Genomic DNA, 21,785 nt, shown 5'->3' on the forward strand with positions numbered 1-21,785 from the left:
TGTGTGAAATAAACAGGGAATTTCTGTGTAGCTCAAGAGATTAGCTAAAAGCACTGTAGCCCATCCCTTTTCAGTGACAGATTCTCTACTGCATTAAAAAAACCACCCCAAACATTTAATCCTGAACATTGCTCTTGCCATACATCCTTTGCATCCCATGTCCATGTGCTCCCCCAAAGCATACTCAAATACCCGATCACTTTGGATGAAAATATTCAAATATTTATTTAAATACTATTAAGCACTTACAGGATGGCTTCATCTTTCTGAAGGCTATACAAATACTCATGAAAGCCTCACAACATCCCTGTGAGGTAGGTTTGTCTTATGTAATTATGTGGTGGTTTCAAAAATTAAATAGTCAATGCATACTTGAAGACAGTGATTTCAATTTCCATATTCAGGCACAAAATGTGTTGGGTGCTACCATGATTCCAGCCTATTTGGAAGACAGAATAGCATAGAAAAGTAATGGAAACAAACAGGAGTAACTGATAACCAGCAGTGAATGGATTAAAGTGCAGCTCAAACCTGAAAATTTACAGTATCGAAAACAGCATTGGGGGTCTCTAAGGCTGTAGGATCTCAGTGGCTCCTGATGAGATCCTGCCCAACTGAAAAGTGTCTGTTTCAATGGTCAGCTTTGCAAATGAATGTGTGACAAACCAAGGGGTCCTCCTGGCTGATGGGACTCAACACCACTGACTCTCTGCTCAGCAGTTCCCACAAAAGGGAGGCAACAAAGGATCTTGTAGCTTCTGCTTCAGGATTATTGTAAATCATGTCATCATCTTAAAAGATACAGCACAAAGGTCCAAAAGTGGTCTGGGATGCAGAGCAAGTGGCTAGATCAGTGCAGAGACATGGAAGTCCCAAGTCCCATTGTACCGTGTATCTTAGAGAAGAAGTTGGATGAAGCACAGGGAAGTGCAGAGTTTGATTCTATCTGGACTGAAAGATACTTCTGCGTCCACTGGGTTCCAGTCTGCTCTGACAACATGCAAGGTCAGGACAATTTTCTGTCAAAGGACATGGCAGAAACATCTTCACACCTACTTCAGCTTAGGTCTGTTAAAGTTACAGTGAATTACATTTGCTTTCATTTTGCTGCTGCAGTTGTACAAAAGCTTCCTTATGGAGCAGTGACATCAAAGGTTTCTTCATGCCCTCTGAAAAGTACATGCTGTTTTAAGTCTCCAGGAACTACATCCACATCACAGCTATATTTCATGCAAGTGCTGCAATGTGTTTTTCAATGGGCACATCTATTCATGCACAAGGAACTTGGTCTGAACCACTGAGACTCTGCAGCAGAAAACATCAAAGCTTATTGCAAGTGTTGTCCAGGGCCAGATCAGGTGGGCTTATTTCCTTGAAGAATTCCCAGCTAGTGAGGATGTCTTGGCAGACGTTGTGCTACTGTGAGTCTTTTGGGAGCCTGGTGGCTGTGAAGGTGGTTTCTTCTTGAGCACTGGAGTTTTGTTCTTGCTTTTAAATACCTTATTGGGGTCCAGCTTGTTCACAAAGGAGTCAGCTTCTTCAGACAGGAGTGCAGTGTTGATGGTTATGGGTTTATACATGTTAAACCATTGCTAAAAGGCAGGATGGTGGGAACAGGTTAAATTCAAACTGCAGTTAGACAATTCCACCTTGCTCCCCATCTTCCCCAAGACATGATCTTAATCCTACGCCACTTATCAGTTTGCTGTTTACAAGACTTGGAAGAGTGCTTGTGATAAGGATACAAAAGGCATGGCTACAGCCCCAGCCCTGGAACTGCATTCCAGATAGGGAAGAGGAGTACCAGACACAACCCTAACACCACCTTTCCTGCAGTGTAACTCCTATCAAAAGTGAATCCTGATTTACGCAGCAGGAAGAAAAGCAAAAGGAGGGCATGAAACTAAGTAACATTTATTTAGATTCAGATAAGCAGAAAGGAATTTAAATGTGCTTATAAACTGAAAACCAACTAAATGAATTTCTCAAAATGTAACCTTCCTCCCTCTCTTCACACAGAAAATAACAATTTTTAAACTGTTTATACAAAGAATTTTGTGTTTGTTTGTCTTATTGTTTCTGATTTCCTATCTACAAATAACTGTAATGATTTGGTTTATTTTGGTTGCAGCAGACACCGCAATGTTATGCCCTACAGTTCTCAACTCTTTATTTTTTTTGTATAATTTTTCCATTAACAAAGTAAGGAAATAAAACTATAGTACTTATGGTATTACAAATCACAGTGAAACCATCAGCAAAGTGTTGAACAAGATAAAGAGAAGATCAATACCAAGATATAGATAATCATCTATTTATGTACTGCTTAGTGGAAAGCAGCTTTAATATACCCCCTTCAAAACCTTTAAAATGATAATGGTTAACATTAATGATAATTAGTTAACAACTAGGAGGATTTTAACTAACAGGGCCTGCAAATGATTAGGGAATATACAAATGATTCCTCTTAAGGTTTGCAAATATACTGAACGTAATAAAATATTTATAGCAGGGAAGTTACAGAAAGGCAGAGCACAGTGCCACATACACAGCCTTGACTGATAAAGTCCAGTGCAGTGTAACAGGGAAGGCAGGAATGAGAAGAACCAAATTCTACAGCTACTGTCTGATGGGAAGTCAGGAGTGACTTTAGTAATTCCCATGAGCACATAGGACCAGGGAATCTCATGCTGGTAAAGCCAGCGGTCATGCCTGGGTGAAGTGCAGGACACTCAAGTCCCAACAGGTCTTGCCAAGGTGCACTGACACTGTGCTGGCTCATGAGCTGTGTTCAGTAGGACCATCAGCTCCATTCCCTGACCTCCCACAGAATGGGGGCAGGGATAGGGCTGAAGGCCCAGTCAAACATACAAGAACAGCAGAAGCCTCTAATAGCAGCATTTTGGCATGGCAGAATACTAATTTTTATTTTTTAAATAATAATACTAATAATAATAATAATAATAATAATAATAATAATAATAATAGTAAGTGACTGGAATGCTCACGAGGTTTTATGTAGAGATCTTCTGTAACTAACTCTAGGACTTCAAATTGCCCTTCCTTGGGCATAATTTTTATCAAGGCCCAACTGCTGAGAGAAAAGCAGGGTTAACACAATATTAGTGAATTCCAATTACTGTGAAACAAATGACTGTTCACATGTTACAGGGAAAAAAACTTATGGTCCCTTCTGTGGCTCACCAGGGAGGCCCCTTGAGCTGACAGACAGCTTGCCAAAAGGAGGAAGATGTTTTTCCAGTCTATACTTACGCAAAATACTGACAGGCTGGACACTACTGTCCTACCTTGGCCTGGGGGCTGACCCCATAGCTGGTGAAGGCATACTGCCACTGTGGGAGACCCAGGTGGGTGATGAGCAGGCGGTAGTAGGCTGTGAAGGTTTTGGTGAGGAAATGCCAATACAGAGCTCTGTCTAGGAACCAGATCTCTGTGTCTGGGGAGACCACTAGAATAAAACAAACACAAGTTACACTGTTGCTCTGCGGTATTAAGATTAACCCCTGGCCATTGTCAGGTGGGAGAAACAACACACTCATCAGAAGGGCTGTTTTATGTACACCCAGGCTTGTTCCAGCCCTGGTGCAGAATCCAGAACCTGACTTTGTTAAACTTCACATGGCTGGTGGTTGCACATCTCTGATTTGTTGAGGTGTCTCTGCAGGGCCTTCAAGGGAGACATCAGCTCCTCCCAATTTAGTATAATGGACAAACTTAGTTTCCTTTCCAGACCTGTGTCCAAGCTATTCATGAAGACACTGAAGAGCACTGGGCCCAAGACGGAGCCCTGCAGAGCCCTACCAGTGGCCAGCTGTCAGCCTGATGTGATGACTATTGTCTATTTAGCCGTATTTACTATAACCTTTTGTGTCCTACCCATCAGCCAGTGTTCATCCACATGCACGGGGTATTTGACTAGCTGTGCTCTGGAAAATGAGTGCAATGCTGCACCTTTGCAACCTGTGAGTGACACACTACATGGAATATTCTTGGACATCAGCAACTTGGTAGTATATGTTCAAAGTACAATTATGGCAAACATTTATCCACCCCACGAAGTAAAAAGCAACTAACTCAATTGTCAGTCATCTGGATTACTGAATAGAGTCCAGAGTCTGGAAGTCATGGGAGTGTGTGCTGCCAACAAAAACACATTTTGCAAAATCTTTCCACAGTGCTCAAATATTTCTCTGGTGGTGACATCCTTTGTAGCATAAAAAGAAGTTATATTCTTGGAAGACTGAGATGCTGAACACTGTAATTTAAATGGATTGCTCCTACGTTGACATTGACACCTGTAAGCAATGCTCCCTTCCCTTGCCCAGGTTATCCACTGCATGTGCTGAAATCACTAACACTGGGAGGGAAGAGGACAAGAACTTCCTACCATGGCAGTTGTAGTCCCACTCAATGAAATGCACAAAATAATAACACAAGATTTTTCTTAAGAACCTGCATATTGCACAACTGTACAGAGTAAACACACATACATCTAGTGACCTGTACACTGTGTCAGATGGCAACTGTTTTACATGTGCCTTGGGTGTTTCACTACTCTCCCACTGGTTAACAGTTACGTCTGTATCTGTCAGAACAAACAGCTCAGATCCCATTTCTTGCTCTCCCATTAACTCTTCCTGCCACATTTTGGCCTAGTTAGCACCTGGAGGCTCAGCATCCATACACAAGGTGGAAGACCCAGTCTAATTCTGTCCCAGCCTTTTTTTACCATCTATAATTTGTTTCTAAGCAGAGTTATACCCTTTTTCATCAAAATGTCATGGCTTTATTCCAAGCCATATAAGTAACTGGATTAGTGGAGCTCTGTATTATTTCAACATAATTTTCTGTAGGTCACATGTGAATACTTCCCTGTTTCTATGTATGCAGAAATCGTAATTTATAACTCAGACTCCAACACTAAAAGGAGTGAAAACGTTAGCTCTATTTAAGATTTAGCTTCTGACTTCAGTGGAGATGGGACATCCCAGTAAAAGTTTCACTTGCAAAATGCAAAGAAGATCAGAAATACTAGATAACTCTCTGTATGTGGCCTCCAGCTACAATCCACAAGAGTTAGCTAACTTTTCTTTTTTTCAGTCGTACCTGGTTCAGCATGCTTATAAACAAGACAGACTTTCCCATTCCCATTGCATGGGTCTAATTCAAAGATAAGACTACGAGAATCAAAGTGTGGCTTCTCTGGTTTGTCTCCATTACCTGAAACCAAGGAAAAGAAATTATGGGACATGTTTGGAAAACTGACTGTGAATCAGTTGCAAAGACTCAATCTGTTTTATACATTAATAAATCAGCTGACAAAGAACTGAATCAAACTATTACATTTATACTTCTTGGAAATTATTAAGTTCCCTGTGTTTAAAATAAAACCAAGAAAAAAGAAAAAAAACGTGACAAAATTTTTCATCTCTTTTAGGAAAACACACCACAGACTCAAAATCAGATGGCTGAAAATAGACAAATTGACTTCTAGCTACTCCCTGGCATTAAGCAATACAAGGTTTACAGATGTCACTCGTGAGGTTTGTCTAATCTTTTCCTAAAGTTCTCCAGTGTTAGAGAAGGTACAGCTTCTAGGCACTCAACCTAAACCCACCACTTATCACTTAGAAGTCTTCCTCATGGATCCTGAATCTTCCCTGCTACAATTGAAGCCCATTATTTCTGTTGTATATATGATTCCATTTTTCTGTCTTGATTTATTTTTTCTAAGGAGGACAGGGAGAACAATTTATTCTTTTTCTCTTGGGACAAGACTTGAATGAAATTGCAGAGATATATATTTCTCCATACATTTCAATGTGACATCAGCATCCTTCTCAACAACCAGATCTGACTCTTATTCAACTTGTAACCCTCAACCACCACTGAGCAGTTCTACAAAACAATTTTGGGATTGTGTAGCTGCACGTTCCTGCAGAATGTAATTTTGAAACCTAAACCTGATGGGGAAGAAGTGGGACATAAAACCTGTACTGTTCAGAAGAATTTTCCATGAACGTCAACTTTTATGGGGATGTTATTTTTTCTCAATGTACTTTATAAATGCATCAATGAAGGTTTAAACCACTAAACAGAAGCAGAATTTGGTGCATTTCATTACAATGCCTAGAAGATGAGGACTGCAGCCAAACTGGAATGTCCAGAAATACTTTCAGCCACATTTAGAAGTTAGAAGACCTTATAGAGATCCAGAGACAAGACTGAAATCAAATAGCAATCAAATAGCATTTTAAGAAATTGGTATGACACCTGGCTGTGTTCTTCTCTTGATTTTTCCAGCTGGACTGTGAGAGCTCTGACAAATGAGTGGGCTTTCTATTTCTCTTTTATTCTCTCCAAAGAGCAGCATTCATGCATTTTTAGGCATCCTGGAACATGTGTTCCAGGGTAACCTTATATGTACATATCAGTTACTTTTCCAATTCCAGCTGTCTTTTCACTACCAAAAAAAACCTGTTATCTTTTGTTCGTGTAACACCATAAGCACACAAAAACTCTGGAAGCTGAATCACTGGAGCAAGGCTCAGGTGAGAGTTTAAACAGGGAAAAGGCAGAACAAGCTGTTAAAAGAGGATGCAAATAACACTAATCCCTATTACATTTACAGCATACAGAACTATCTGCCAAGGCTGTAGGGAACTAATAAGATACATAATAGATCCAGCCAGGAGACAGAGAGTCATAGAATCACAGAATGGCTTGGGCTGGAAATGGACCTTGAAGATCATCTTGTACCAACTGCCCTGACATAGACAGGGATACTCTCCTCTAGACCACGTTGCTAGACCAAGTAACCCCCATCCACCTGGAGTGAACTTTTCTGTTGCTGTATTTTAGAATGGAAGGGATGTTAAAGATCATCTTGTTCCAATTTCTCTGTCATGGGGAATAGCTGAGGTGCTAAGAGAATTGGGTTTGTACAGCATGGAAAAGACAGAAGGCTTCAGGGTGACCTAAGTGTGGCCTTGCAGTACTTGGAAGAAAGCCTACAAGAAAGATGGAGAGGGACTATTTACAAGGATATGTAGTGACAGGACATGGGGGAGTACCTTTACACTGACAGGAGACAGATTTACAGCAGATATTAGGAGAAAATTCTTTACTGTGAGGGCAATGAGGCACTGGCACAGGCTGCCTGGAGATACTGTGGATGCCCCAACCCTGGAACTGTTTAAGGCTACGCTGCATGGAGCTCTGAGAAACTTGGTCTGGTAGAAAGTGTTTTGGTCCACATATATATGTATATGTGCTATATCCTAACATTAATAGAACAAAAGGGATGAGACAGAGAAGGTTATCTAGCCTGTTAACAGTGCCTTACCTTCCTCGTCTGTATCATCTTCCAGGTCAGCGAGAGTTGGAGCACTAGGCAGAGTGTACATAGAGGAACCCCCAAGCCGACACAGCTTCGAGACACTGTTAATCACCATGGAGCCCAGGGGCATTGGGGTATCTGCAACAACACCAATCATTAATCACATCACATTTCTGTCAGGAAAGAATGGGAGGTATTTATTTTCCTCCAGACATCAACCTCTGTTGGGTAAAGATACATGTTTATACCCAGAAGACTTGGACATTTAACTTAAGTAAGACTCCAAATGAGCAAATGTGAGGCTTTTTCAAACACTGTCACTTACAAAAACTGTCACTTACATGTGATGCAACACATTCTCAGAGCTGTAAAGGTATGAGAAGTACACTGCTGGCAAGGACTGTGCTGCAGTTGTTAGCTTCGTCCTCTGAAAAATTAAAAATCCTGGCTACAGGATTTCAGCTACAGCCTCTTCCTCAAAGCTCTTTTCCCTGCTACTGCTGCTCCCATCAGAAACCACCCCACACACTCCCACCTTACTGGGTAGCTTGTCCTCTTCCTCTCTATTTACCTCTTCAGGGTACATCTTCTTGGTTCCCACTTCCAGAGGATTTTATCAGTGTGTCAACATGTGGGTGCTCCTGAAAGAATCCTACAGGACTTGTCACTTGTCCATGTTTCTGAGGACTCAGATTGTTACCAGACATCAAGGTAGCAAGCACCCTGTTCAGACATGTGCCAATGTGATGGGTGTCAGAAGGCACTGCTGGACGTTTGCTCAAACAAGACAGTTGTACCAGCAGTTGTGGTATCTGTGCATTTGCGAGCCCTGAAAACAACACTCCTCAGAGGTCTTAACACAGAAAGCCCCACCTGAGACATGATGGGAGTCACTGCAGGTGCTAAAGACTGATGTCAACTGTCCCTGAAATGTCACTTCACTTCCTGAGGAAGACCCTGCATTTGACAACCATCTCCAGAAGTCAGCGGTGTGCACAGCCTGAAGGCAGTAACAGCCAGGATAACAGCTGCAGAGTGAACAAGCTACCTGAGTTTTGCCGAACAAGGATGGAAAATTGTGCTTTAGCTGGTAGAAAGCAGAATTGGGCTCCAACATGTACATACACATTTTAATGAGAAAGAAGCATCATAAGAGGGTGACTCTTCCTACTTTTTTATGATGGCATAATGAGCTACAGCTGTTTCTCTCTCCATGAACTACAGAGAGTTAAGGTATGAGGTTTAAATGACACACCTAAATCTGAGCATCAACAGATGGCCAGTGTATTACAGAACACTATTTATGTCCTGAATAATCAGTTTCTTGACAATGTTCAGTGTATGTACCTCTTCTGCAGGAGGCCAGAACATGCAAGCTAGAGATTTTGGTCTGAGAGATGTCTATTGATTGTGCTGAAAGTAAGTTTTAAATTAAAGAGCAAAGGAAGGACTGGCTGCAATGAAATGAGTTTGTCAGTGGAGGGGAACAGAGGGACTCACCATCGGTTTTCACACTCCAGGTCATCTGGAAGCCATCGGTCATGAGATAGAAGTTCTTTAAATCCTCAGGTAATACACAGGAGTTTTTCTGCAAATTACAATCAAAGCGTAATGGGAAAATGCCGAACATGTCTAAAACTTTAAGAACAACTGAAAATTAGTAGAGATATTTGCCACCAAGTTTTTTTGCTTAACTCCAAGGTGACTCAAATCAGTTCAAATATCTCATTCTAATACCTTGAGAGAAAACTGCATATTTCTTGGGAGTCTGCTAGTCTTAACAAAGGCAGCTTGGGAAAATTTTACAATGAGCAATTAGTCATCACAAAATTATTACTGCACTGCTCCCAAACTGAGACATCATATTACCATTTGAGATTAGCAGCCACTCCAAAATCACATAAATCAGAACAATCAGCTTTTTCATACGGCTTAAAAGAGCAGGGTTTTGCTTTAAGTGAAATCAGACTAAACTTACCTGTTCCACTAAAGCATGTACAAAATTATCACCATATCTCTCTTCTTCTGAGGGATTTCAGCTTCAAGTAGATGAAAAAAGCATAGACTCAAAAGTTGCACATACTCAAGTAGATTTGATGTTTCACTTAACAAAAAGTATGTGTGCAAACACATGCATATAGCCAGACTCACAAACCTGCTGGTCTGGCTTCATCTCTCTGAACTTCCTTGCATGGCTGTGGCTCCTAAGCCTGCTTCCTTCTGAGCCACCAGTGAAAGAAACAATCACAGTGAGCTCGAGTCTCTAGAAACCAGAACACTTCTCCTATACCTGTCTTGGTTGTGGAAGGAATCTTTCTTAACTTAGACTCTTCAGCTAAGCTGCAAATACAAGGAAGGAAGGATAAAGGCTTAATCCTCAGAACAAAAAAACAAGCCCAAAACCTACAGGCATCTGTAGATGCTGTTTCTGGGGACAGGACTGGCTGCAGACTAGTGACCCTCTGTACTTGCTGAAGTGTCAAGTACATAAAATTAAACAGGATGGAAGACTGACAGCTTTAGTAACACAAGCAACAAGCGTGACTAGAAGAGTTACCTGTTGGACTGTTTTGTAACTGTTTTAGAGAAAAAAACAGATTGACTCCAGTGAGCTCAAATTTAACATAGCCACACTCAGTACTTCAAAAGAATCAGATCTCAAAACTCTGAAGAGTGTCCCATGAGGTTCCACAATCTGTACATGTTGACTTGTCCAAGGGCTGCACCACTCCCCTTGTGGAAAAGTTTATTAAATAAAGACAGAATATTCTAGTAACCAGTAGCTAAGGAAATGGAAGATGCACATGCAATTCAAGTGTCTCTGCTTCACTTGGGACACAAATTTTTTAACATTGCAAGAGAAGAGAAATGTTTCTCTCCAGCAAGAGCAACCTGCCAGCTATGCATCCAGCTGCAATGCTGGCCTCTAGTCATCAGCTACTGGCTGAGCAAGGGTAGGTCTCATCCTGTCCACATGTCTTCCCTCCCTTAGGACCAGAACAGCCTTTCTGCCTGTTGAAGCCGTGTTCACAGACACTTTCTCTGGGCTGTTACAGTCTCTGTCCCCTGAACTGGGGAGTATACACTATGTAGGATCCCCTAATCTGCCCACAACCTTGTGCTTGTTAATTCACTTTTAAAGCACATCCATTAATTTTGACTGGCTGCTACTGACAAGTCCCAGACACTAATAGCTTTGCAGCTTGCAATAGGGCAGGTCACTTGCCTCATCAAGGAGCCTGGTCACTAGCTCAGAGCTTTCCTAATCCAGATAGAGAAAATTTTCAGGGTCCACAGGTCTTAAAGCAGATAACCTGACACTGCAAAGGCTGTTTTGAGAAGAATGTACCATCCTATGACAAGAGTCTGCTGATGACTGAGGACCTGGTGGTAAGTCTAAGGCGATTAGTAAACCACATAGCCATATCTGAAGTTCTTCAAATATTTTAACAAACACACCTTCTTCTGTGGTTCTCCTCAGTCCTAAATATTTATAATTTCATGCTATGTTTTCATCACTTCCAGCTTCAAGCCGTACCTGTAAGCACAGTGACTATGACTAAAACTATGAAGAAAGAATGACAGACCTGCTACAAAGCCTCAGGAGAGTACAAAAGTTTACTTAACACTCTGAATACATTTCAAATCCCCCAATTTGAACCAATTCATTGCAGCAGTAAAAACATGTATGCGAATGGGTCTCTTGGCTTCAGGGGGTGTTCTTCTCTGAGCAGGAGAACCAGATCCATTGGAATGACATCTAAGATTCTAAAACTTCCACTGTAGTATCCAGATAAATCCTGCTACAACTCAAGACACAGAACAATTTTGCAAATATAGTTGACTAAGACAACAGAAAAATCACATCTGAATAACTTATTTGCTCAGAAGCCTCCTTTTGAAAAAGATCAAGATGAGCATGTTTCTCCAGATGGCTGCCCTCTGAACTTATTTCAGGATTATCTAAACCATGTCCCTCTGCATGAGTTTCCAAATGATAGTGCAAAATATATGGGTAGAAGAAAATGCAGTACCAGAGCAGGGGGTCCATAGGAAAAGTCCTGTAAATTGAAAGCTTTATTAGCATTCTCTCATTCGATGGAAAGGATTGATTGATCTGTCATATTATGCTTAATCACATGATCATATGACATCAGAACAGTAATCTTCTGACAGCAGTCAGAGAAGCCACTATATATTAAAAATGGCTTATCAAACTCTGTATTCCTCTTGCTCAACTGGTAGTTCTCAGGGTTGTGTTCTCCAGCACCATAAAATACACTGTTCCTAAATAACATGTCAGAATTGGCTTAACCACAGCCCTGGCAAGCAGTTGTTTTCATTCCAGTTATCTGGTTATCCTCATCAGCTCATAAAACAAAATATCCCAAGTGCTTAATATGGTGTGTGGGGTCTATTCCTTTTGTTTGTTCTCTGTTATATCTCCAAATAGTCTCCTACGAAAACACAAACCATTGAGTACAGAGAAAAATACTAGAATCTGATTTCTGCTGCCAGGACCTGATTAGAACTGGATCCAAAGCTAAGAATCCTGACATAAGGCAATTCACTTGAAACACCATTGAAACAATACCTCTCAAGCAAATTTAATAAAGAAACACAAAGCAATCAAAACATTTAGCTCTAGAGAGACTTTTCTAAAAGCATGAATGAGTTTTATCCAACTTTTGGGGAGAAAAGGAAGGCATTCGTGTCACTTTAAGGGCTTCCAAGCATTAGACCACATCAGCAGCTACCTTTCTCTCTCCCTCATGTCCTGCTTGTTTCATGGCTGGTTTGTCCTAGCTGCCAGTGAATGCTGATGTTAATTTATGTAACACATTGACATGCTTTTGTTGCACCTTTAATAAATCTCACCTGGAGGGCTCCCAGGACATCACCTGGATTTTCTGGGGCTGGAGTAGACTTGATCCCCTGCTACAGAGAACAGTATTTAAAAATTCTCTTGAGGATATTGTTGTGTAGCCAGTTTTTCTGTAAGTTGTAAAGCTTAACAAGAGGGGTAACACTGTGTAAGAAACACTATCTATCTCCCAGAAGTCCTCCAGCCTCTTACCCACTGTTTAGGTTGAAGAAATGTAGCTTTCCTCATATGCTGGCCCTGCTCCACTTCTTTGCCTCTCCCACAGTCACAGCCATAAGGCAAGCTCAAGGTGGATAGATCCTGTACTCACAGGGATCGGGGTGGCAGGCTTGACTAATGTTAAGAGAGGACAAGATAGATGCCAAGAAGGACTGCTGGAGATGTGCGTGCATATTTGGACTCAAAAAGAGATGTGGTAGAATCAAGGATGGTGACATTTCAGATGTGCTGGAAAACACTACACTAGAGAGGGAACAACTCAGGAGGCCCCTGGACTGTATGTAAGGGTTTGAATGAGGAACTAGACAACTACAGGTGTGTCAGCCTGACCTTGGTACTGGGGAAGCTCATGGAATCATCTTGAGTGCCTATCACATGGCACATACAGGAGATCCAGGGGATCAGACCCTGCCAGCATGGGTTTGTGAAAGGCATAACTGCCCGACCCAGTCTCCTCCTGTAACACGATGACCCTTTTCGTGGATGAGAGAAAGTCCAGGGATGTTGACTTCCTAGACTTTAGAAAAGTCTTTGACACTGTATCCCATAGAATTCTCTTGGAGACTCCAGCTGCTTGTGGCTTGGATGTTCTCTTCTCTGAATTAAAAACTTGTCTGATGGCCTGGCCCAGAGAATGCTGGTGAATGGAATTACTTGCAGCAGGCAGCTGGTCTCCCGTGGTGTTCCCCAGGGCTCTGTACTGGGGCCAGCTCTGTTATTTGTATTGATGATCTAAATGAGGGAATCAAGAGCTCCTCTAGTCAGTTTGAGGACAGCATCAAGTTGGGTGGGAGTGTGGATCTGCTGGAGGGCAGGAAGGCTCTGCAGAGGGATGTGCACAGGCTGGATCCGTGGGCTGAGGCCAGTTGTGTGAGGTTCAACAAGGCCAAGTGTCGGGTCCTGCCCTTGGGTCACAACAACCCCCTGCAGCTCCAGGCTGGGACAGAGTGGCTGGAAAGCTGCTGAGAGGGAAAGGACCTGGAGGTGCTGGTTGAGGACAGCTGGACATGAGCTGGAGTGTGCCCAGGTGGCCAAGAAGGCCAATGGCACCGGGCTTGTGTCAGCAATAGTGTGGCCAGCAGGAGCAGGGCAGTGCCCATCCCCCTGTGCTGGGGGCACTGGGGAGGCCACACCTGGAATCTTGTGTTCAGCTTTGTTTCCTCACAGCAAGAAGGGCACTGAGGTGCTGGAGCATGTCCAGAGAAGGAAGTGGAGCTGGCAAAGGGGCTGGAGCACAAGTATGGGAGGAGTGGCTGAGGGAGGTGGGGGTGTTCAGACTGGAGAAGAGAAGGTTGAGGGAGACCTTCTCACTCTCTACCACCTGAAAGGTACTGAAAGACCCTGAAAGCCAGGTGTGGCTCAGGCTTTTCTTCCAAGTAACAAGTGAGAAGGACATGAGAAAATGGTCTCAGGTACACCTCTGGGTTCCTCTAACAAAGTGCAATTTTCTGGTTTTTGAAAACCTAAACAATTATGTGAGTGACTCATTTTTCTTCTAGTTGAGGCAAAAAGAAAATGTGATTCAGACATTGCACTGGAGTGCCTCCTAGCAGTATTTTAGTGCAACATCTATTTCTAAAAACTGCATGTGGAAGGGAGTAGGGCCATTGCCAGACTAATTTTAGGAGTGGAAAGGGTTCATAGGATGATATACAGCTATTAGCACTGTTTTTCTGGTGAACAGGTACCTCTGTTTCCACTCCCTCTTCTACTGCTTGTCTCTCTTGCTTGGAGAAAAAGTAACATCTTAGTAGGTTTATATATGAGGGAACACTGAAAAATTATCTGCTTTTATTAAAATATATCGAACTGCTTACAATTTTTGGGGAAGTGATGCTTCACCCATGTAAATACACTTGGTAATCATATACCTTAAATATTTTCATGACTATGCTGATTTCTAATAAGTTCTTAAGGAGTGATTTCAAGCTTGATTTCCTGAGCTGTCACACTTAGCAGCTCTTTCTGCTTTGGGAAAAATCTATTCTGCTCTCCTACTTAGTTACTGCACTAGCTGCTGTCACGAAGCTCAGCTTCCCCTGCAAAGCTTCACAGCAGCAAAGGGACAATCAACAAGCTTATGATTTTTAAGATTTTTTTAATCTCAGCAAGGTGAGAATATAAAGCACCACAGTATCCAGTTACATAGTAGCAAAAACATGGCACAGCACAATTTAGAAAACATGACTGATGGATAAAAAAATGCATATACCCAGCATGAATAAAATATGCTAATTAATAACTTTTAAAAGGCTGATTTTAAGAGCTTCTGAACACTCGGATTTTTTTCCTCAGTAAAAAAACCTTTCCTTGCAAGACTGAAATACAACTGAAAAAATTGATTCCATTAAACAATAAAGAATAAAGCTTTTATTTGGTGAGTTTCAAGAGAGAGAGAAGTTGTTGGGGGAAATATAATGTCATTTTGGCAAAAGTTTTGCCAGTTTTTCCTACACCACAGAAAAAGTCCTGCAAATAGTTTCATAACCAAAGATGTGGAGGGAAGTTAAAAATATACTCTGACAAAATCTTGTTTAAAATCTCAGCCATGGAGAAATGATTACGTGCATAAGTATTGCCACCTAGTGGCCAAATATCCGATAAAAAAAAAAAAAAAAAAAAAGACTGACGTATTTGAATTCAAGAAAGCAAGTTTCAGGAAAAATAAGGTATACAAGTTAATCCTGGAATGGCTTTGTGAATTGTTGAGTGCATTGCACATTTTTTTCTGCAACTCTGTAGGCTGGGGTAGATTTACACTTCATCCCCAGAGCTCAAGGAAAAAAAAAAAAGGAAAAAATCCAGTTACCTTTCAATTTGAGAAGGGAGCTTTAATTTGTCAATGCAATTGGAACCAAAACCAAAGAACCAAAGCCATGTACTTCACTATTAGAAGTACAACTCAACTGTACTCATTTAATTGTCAATATTTACTTCCTCAATTGACTTAGTCCATTGCTGGTTGTGGGGGAGGGTGGGAACTGAAATTTTGTTTAGGTTTCTCTTGAATGAAGTGTTTCAGCTACAGCATTTGTTTGGCTTTACAAGAACACCTCAGTTTTGAAATAAACTCATTTTAGTTGAGAGGAGACACCTGAAAATGAGAGTAATGAACACTGTGTCCAGGAGAAGCAGTCCTCTCCATTCAACAGAAGAATGAGCAAATATCACTCTGTTCCCAGACCTGAGCTGGCTTACAGCCATGGTGCCTCAAACCTTCCAGCTCAGTTAACCCAACACCTGAACAACAGCTACAGGAAACCAGGAATCAGTTTACACAAACCTGAAAAACAGGACATTTCTCCCTGACCACAATTGCTGACTTCTGGACAAGTTTCAGTAAGTAACACACAGGTTTACACCACACACATTCCAACCTGGAATATACATATACATATACATATACATATACATATACATATACATATACATATACATATACATATACATATACATATATTCTTGGTAAATATCACTAATTGGAATAGGGCATTACCAAAACTAATGTAAGACTTTGCCTCACTGTTTAGGAAAAACAGTAAAAGGCAAGGTGTCAAAGGGGAAGGTATTTCATGCAGTAGTAACTAGAGCAGCCTGTGGGAGTAGTTGCTTGAGGCCAGAACCAGGGTTAGAGCAGAGGGAGGATGATTCACTCAACTTCATCCTCTGCCATGTCCCTTTCCAAAGGCCAGAGAGCTTCTACTGTCCTGTCCCTACACAAGCAATACCTACCAATGCAGTTATTCCAACATGGCCATAGGCTTAATGAAGATATGTACATTCCAAAAGGGGATGAAAATGTCATCTCTGCCCATGAGAGTCACACAACAATTTTCAGGAGCCCTCTGATCACACAGACTGATGCAGTAAGGTCAGATAATGCAGAGTGAAGGAAGCACGTGTCCTTCACAGACTTCTAGAACAGGCAGTGGGACATGCCCTGGCCAAAAGATTGGGCTGGGTAGCCAAAGACAAGGTGAGAAAAGGGATATTAGAAATTGAAGTGAATGGCTGAGACTAAAAAGAGAAACAGATAATTGGGACAAACTGCATAGCTCAGTGTTATTTGCCAGTTTGAGACCTTTACCTTTAATGGCCATGGAAAATAAAGCGCTGCTTCATTTTGTTTGAAAGGGAGTTGGAAAATGTCTTCAGACCTGAGTCAGAAAAATGTCTGCTCCCCACTGAGTCACCACTGTAGCTGCCTACTACAGTTATGTGGTTTCTTTTTAGAGCTGTCATGCTGAATGTACCCACACTAATGATATCTCTCTAACAGACAAGGTGCATGTGACAGTCTTAGAAGAGCAATACCTGACTAAGAAAAACCCAACACCACCTGTTTAGGCTGCACTGCACATCCAACTTGGTAACAAGCTGTCTCATAAACACAAGGTTGCCATTGCATTTGACATTCTCCATGGGCTGCTGTACATTCAAACTGACCTCATGGCAGTTTTATCAGGAAAACACTCACTTGCTCCCAAGACACGATTGTGTGGCGTTCAGCTGGCTCCTTTTCCACAAAAGTCACTTCAGCAACTCCTGGGGAAGTCTCTGAAAGAAAAAGAGAAGCATGTTTGCAGCTGGCATGGGTGATGCCAACACTGTGAGACAGACAATTTTGCAAGTTAATTTGAGTGACAGCCAGAGAAAAGGCATTAATGATTGCAAGCATTGTGCTGCTGACTGAGCAGTCACTTTCTTTTATCTGTAACTGTACCCTGCATGTCTTGGCATGAGGAGGTCTAGTGCTGCAGAAAATGTTATCCTTTCATTTTTTTTGTACATATATATGCACATATCAGGATATATCTAAACATATACTGATTTAGTGGGTGGCATTCCTGCCCAGGGTGGGAAAGGTTGGAACAAGATGATCTTTAAGGCTCCTTCCATGACCCTATGATACAAGCACACACCATTTGTCTTCAAGGTGTAATCTTTTGCAGAAGTTTCATGGAAAAGTGGAAAAAAAATCATTGATGAGTTTTGAGGCAAACTCTTTCACAGGGATGATTCTTTATTTGTAAGCATTCCCTGTGGTTTCTGTTGGGTAGGTATCCTCAGCTGGGGACAAGATGTAGTGCAGTGCTGCTGTAAACTCCTAGCAACCTTATTCCACAAGGACAGGTACACTTCAGCTCTGGATTCAGTGGGTTTGAACAGACACAGAACCTGATCCTGCTGAAGGGATCTGCATGAGCAAACATCAGTTCCCTGGAATCTCAACTGGACACAACGAAATTTGTTACAAGCCCTGAACTTCTATCAATCTATAAAAATCTTCTGAATATTTTATGGGAAAAAATGCTATATAAATGTAAGATACTAACCCACATGGTGCTTTCAGGTGTGTGATGGCAGAACAGACTCCCTTACAGTTACTATTTTATAATGTTTTACTTCATCCCCAGCCAACTGAAATAATTCCCACTGAGATAATTCTCTTTGGATCAAATCCAGAAAGACTACTAGCTTTTTGTGGGAACTGCAAGCCCAGCAGACAGGGCCATGGAACAGAAGGCATAACTATGCAGGGCTTTCAAGACTGGCTCTGCTGTGAAAGTATTGGCCCCTAAAGCAGTCACACACATTACAATTGCTTTCTGGTAAAACATACACAGTGCATCAGACAGGAAAAGCAGGCACTAGAGAGCTTTGGTTTGTTTTTTATCTTCAATGCCAGGCTTTAAATTCTATCAATAGCATTGTCCTTCTCTGTTCTGTTGGTGGAAGAGTGGCTCTCAGTTTCAGAAAAGCTAAACTTCACTTCAGTTGGAAAAATTGATTGGTACATTGTTAGATAATTGAAAAGATAAAACACAGCATCAGAAAAAAAAAAACCTCTAAGTTAAAGACATAAAAGAAAAATCATAGTTGGTCACATAAGTAAACTTGTCTGGCCAAGGGGAACCTTCAACATTCAGAAGACTCTGACGTTTCACCAAGTGGACTCACCACTTCTGGTAGTGTCCAAGGCAGAGTGATCTGTCTCTTGCTCAAATATAAGCTGTCTTAACAAGAGAGTGGAATCAATTATCTGACTGGTCTTTTCCATCCAAGCTATGCAAACCTTATGACAAGTTGAGGAGATTATAATAATAGCGTAATTGTTATTTCCGTGATCAAAGAAAACAGCAGGGGTGTTTAATTCATCATGCACAGCATCTTGGCTGGGATGGCAGAAGATTAAGTATCATATCAAGTCGATGTCTAGAAATGAGAGAATGCAACTTCTAAAGAGGTCTGAACCAAATCCAAGATCAAAAGAAAGAGAAATCCCATTTTAAGAGCCCAAATATTACATTAAAAATATACTGTGGGTAAACTGAAGACCTTGTTTAACAGATGCCCATAGGTATGAATAGGAGCTCTACTGAACATTTAGGGTTAACTTTGCCATGAGCTGCTTTTCCTTCCAGATTGAAGAAATTAAGAAGCCACTTTAATGGAACCTAGATGCATGATAAAGCTTAACTTCTTCAGACTCCACCCTATAAATTAATCTGAATCAAGATCATAGTAAACTCTGCTGTATTTCTAGGACATTTCATGTGGAAGCTTCCAAAAACGCTTGGCAGTATTAATCAGAAACAGTCAATGTAATGGTGTGACACAAAGCAGAAACAGGAAATTACACGATTTTCAGTCTTTACAATACTGCTAATACTGTCTGTAAGTTGACTAAACTCTCAGTGTAATTTTAAAATGTTTGAACAGTTATGTTCTTACCTAATAGAGAGTGCTAGCAGGTTCTGTCCTGGGTAGTCCAGAAGAACTAATACCTTCCATTCTGACTTAATTATGAATAATAAATCTTTCTGGAATTTTCTATTACTCACAGAACTTCAGCCAAATGAATCATACTGGCACTGGGGAAGATCTCTCCCTTTTTTTCCTCAAGGTACAGCCTCCACAATGCTTGTGAGAAATAGCCCTTCTTGTAGGGACTTCCACAGAGACTAAAGTTAAAAAAAAAAAACAAACAAAACAAAGAAAACCCCAAACCAACAAAACAATGTCTGATTGTATTCTACATTAGGCAGAAAATACCAACTGACTTCCTGAGACTTTCCAAAAGATTTAAAGATAGGTTCTAATAGTACTAAATACTGAGCAAGATGTTCTGAATGAGATGCCCTTTGTTATTTGAAACAAACAAGCACTGAGCAGACTGGTAATGTTTCCCAATTAGCTAAGAAATTCTAATTAATTTGGTGGCACAGTTGAAATGCCTTGGACTACTTCACTGGAAAAAAATGTGCCAAATTCCCAGAAGGTGTGAAGAGACAGAGAAAATAAGAGAACTAAAACATCACTGTGATGGACATTGGTGCACTGTACAATACAAATTGTCAGAGACATAGACAGAAAAATAAGGAAAATACAAACCAGGAAACACCTTCCATGTGAAACGGATGTCACAGGACTTTCAGAGCCATACCTGCATTGCCATGTTGTGCTGGTGTAGACAACACAACAACCCAAAACAGTTTATATGGCAACATGACATTTGGTCACAGTTCACATCTCACAGCTTTCACACACCTGAGGGTAGTGAAAATGTGGGCAGGGTAGTAATTTTTTAAAAAGAGCTACTTCAAAGAAGCCTTTACAATGATGATGATCATCAGTTTCACTCACAGAGTAGAGATAATTCTGACCTCACAACAAGCAAAACAGAAAAAAAAATCCACCCACCCCCCTCTCAAGAAGTCAAACAATAAGTCAGTATGACAACACTGATCAGAGATTGAGGGTGAAATCCTGTCCTCACTGAAGCTCAAAGAAAGAATTTAACCCTGATCTTTTAATCTCATCTGTCTGAGCAGCTATTCAAACCCATGTGAAACTACAGAATCACTGAGGTTACTAGGTGAAACTCACTGTCCTGCAATGCAGCACTGGGGTGAGATAATTACAGAGCTCACTTTTGGTTCTAAAATTCCCAGGAAGAAATTCCAAGACTGCAACTTGTAATCTTGTTGTACACATGGTTTGGGATAGATGTATAGATTTCCAGCCTAAAAAATAAGACAGTCCTGTGCTCTGTGCTGCTGAGGTATGAAAGGTTTAAATCTGAAATCCTTTGCACACACAAATACTTGCACAAATCCTTGTGATTCCGCTGTTATGACTCAAGTTTTGTCTGAGAATCCTTTCTTTGGATGCCTTGCAGTCCTGCTGAACTTCAAAGGGAGCTGAGGGGATGCAAGAAGGCTCAAGATCTGACCAAAACCTGGAAATGGCAAGCAGGACATTTTGTGGAACAAATCTCACAGTACAGGAATGAGCTGCAGGGCAAATATTTATGGGGATCTGTTCCTGAGCAGACTCACAAATCGGCCTTCTACCAGAACACAGAACCATGCAGAATTCCCAGTCATGGGGCACACTCCCTGCTGACCCCACACTGTCACAGAAGATCAAATTTAGGCACAATTTACACAGGAAGGTAGTGTGGAGACCTCATAGGAACATTGCAATATCTGGACGGGGCCTACAGGGAAGCTGGAAAGGGATTCTTTGTTATGAACTGTAGTGACAGGACAAGGAGTAATGGATACAAACTGAAAGAGAGAAAATTTGGGTTGGGTATTAGGCAGAAAATCTTTACTCTTAGGGTGGTGAGACACAGGCAGGTTTGCCCAGAAAAGCTGGGGATGTCCATCCTTGGCAGTGTTCAAGGCCAGGCTGGATAAGACCTTGAGCAAGCTGCGGTAGTGGAAGCAGTCCCTGCCCTTGGCATCAGGGCTGGGACTGGATGATCCTTGCGGTCTCTTCCCACCTTCTAACATTCAACAATTCCATGATTTTCCATAAAACACCACCTTCTCCTTCTCTGATGTTCATGAAACTCGTAAAGTCGAGAGATTCGGGGTGCCTGCCGTTGCTTCCAGAAACAAGGATGCGTCTGTGTGTGTGCATGGGCTGTTCAGCTGCGCGATTCACAGGAGGGGCCGTGACAACCTGGTGGCTCCCCCCGCCCCCGGCCTGCCCCCGCCCCTTGGGGCTGTAGTTCAACGCCACTCACCCAATATCCTTGTGACGCCCAGGGTGAGCTTGTCTAGGTAGGGCTTGATGCCGGTGGGGAGTTTTTCCTCCATCCTCCACGGGACCCTCCTGCCTCTGCCCAGCCCGACAGAGAACAATGCCTTTCTGTCCCCCCTACTTCCCCGTAGCCGCAGGGCACGCTGGGAATAATAGTTCTTCCGGGCGGTGCCCCTGTCGGCCCACGGCGGCAGCCAGCGCTCAGAGGACCACGATTCCCGGCATGCCCCGCAAACTCCGCGTGCCTCCGGCGCAGACAGCCAATGG

At 41.8% G+C, this 21,785-nt stretch overlaps 1 protein-coding gene across 6 annotated transcripts; it reads right to left on the bottom strand.

Moving 5' to 3' along the window:
* Positions 1-259: 259 nt before the first annotated feature.
* Positions 260-21,574, bottom strand: TPGS2 (tubulin polyglutamylase complex subunit 2). Of its 6 annotated transcripts, XM_062512772.1 has the most exons (9): positions 19,310-20,318; positions 18,426-18,481; positions 16,942-17,021; positions 12,239-12,298; positions 8,861-8,948; positions 7,367-7,498; positions 5,128-5,241; positions 3,309-3,469; positions 260-1,592 (listed from the first exon to the last, which is right to left on the bottom strand). In XM_062512772.1, exons 1-9 carry the CDS (start codon positions 19,330-19,332, stop codon positions 1,365-1,367), a joined length of 942 nt encoding a protein of 313 aa, XP_062368756.1. In that variant the 5' UTR covers positions 19,333-20,318; the 3' UTR covers positions 260-1,364. The 6 variants fall into 6 exon arrangements, with proteins under 6 accessions (XP_062368756.1, XP_062368757.1, XP_062368758.1 ...); XM_062512773.1 differs by lacking the exons at positions 12,239-12,298; positions 18,426-18,481; positions 19,310-20,318 and adding exons at positions 10,002-10,088; positions 21,502-21,574 and having other exon boundaries at positions 16,936-17,021; XM_062512774.1 differs by lacking the exon at positions 12,239-12,298.
* Between the last annotated feature and the right edge of the window lie 211 nt (positions 21,575-21,785).

Source organism: Cinclus cinclus, chromosome Z (genome assembly GCF_963662255.1).
Source record: "Cinclus cinclus chromosome Z, bCinCin1.1, whole genome shotgun sequence".
In the NCBI taxonomy this organism is placed as follows: Eukaryota; Metazoa; Chordata; class Aves; order Passeriformes; family Cinclidae; genus Cinclus; species Cinclus cinclus.

Bases quoted from the DNA above. Each gene is read 5' to 3' on its own strand.
- TPGS2 (XM_062512773.1), bottom strand. From the start codon at position 21,574: ATGGAGGAAAAACTCCCCACCGGCATCAAGCCCTACCTAGACAAGCTC. The intron at 8,949-10,001 runs GTACTGAGTGTG...TGTAATTTGCAG, and splicing joins TGAGATCTGATTCTTTTGAA to AAAAACTCCTGTGTATTACC. The intron at 1,593-3,308 runs GTAGGACAGTAG...CCTGCCTTTTAG, and splicing joins GGGTCAGCCCCCAGGCCAAG to CAATGGTTTAACATGTATAA.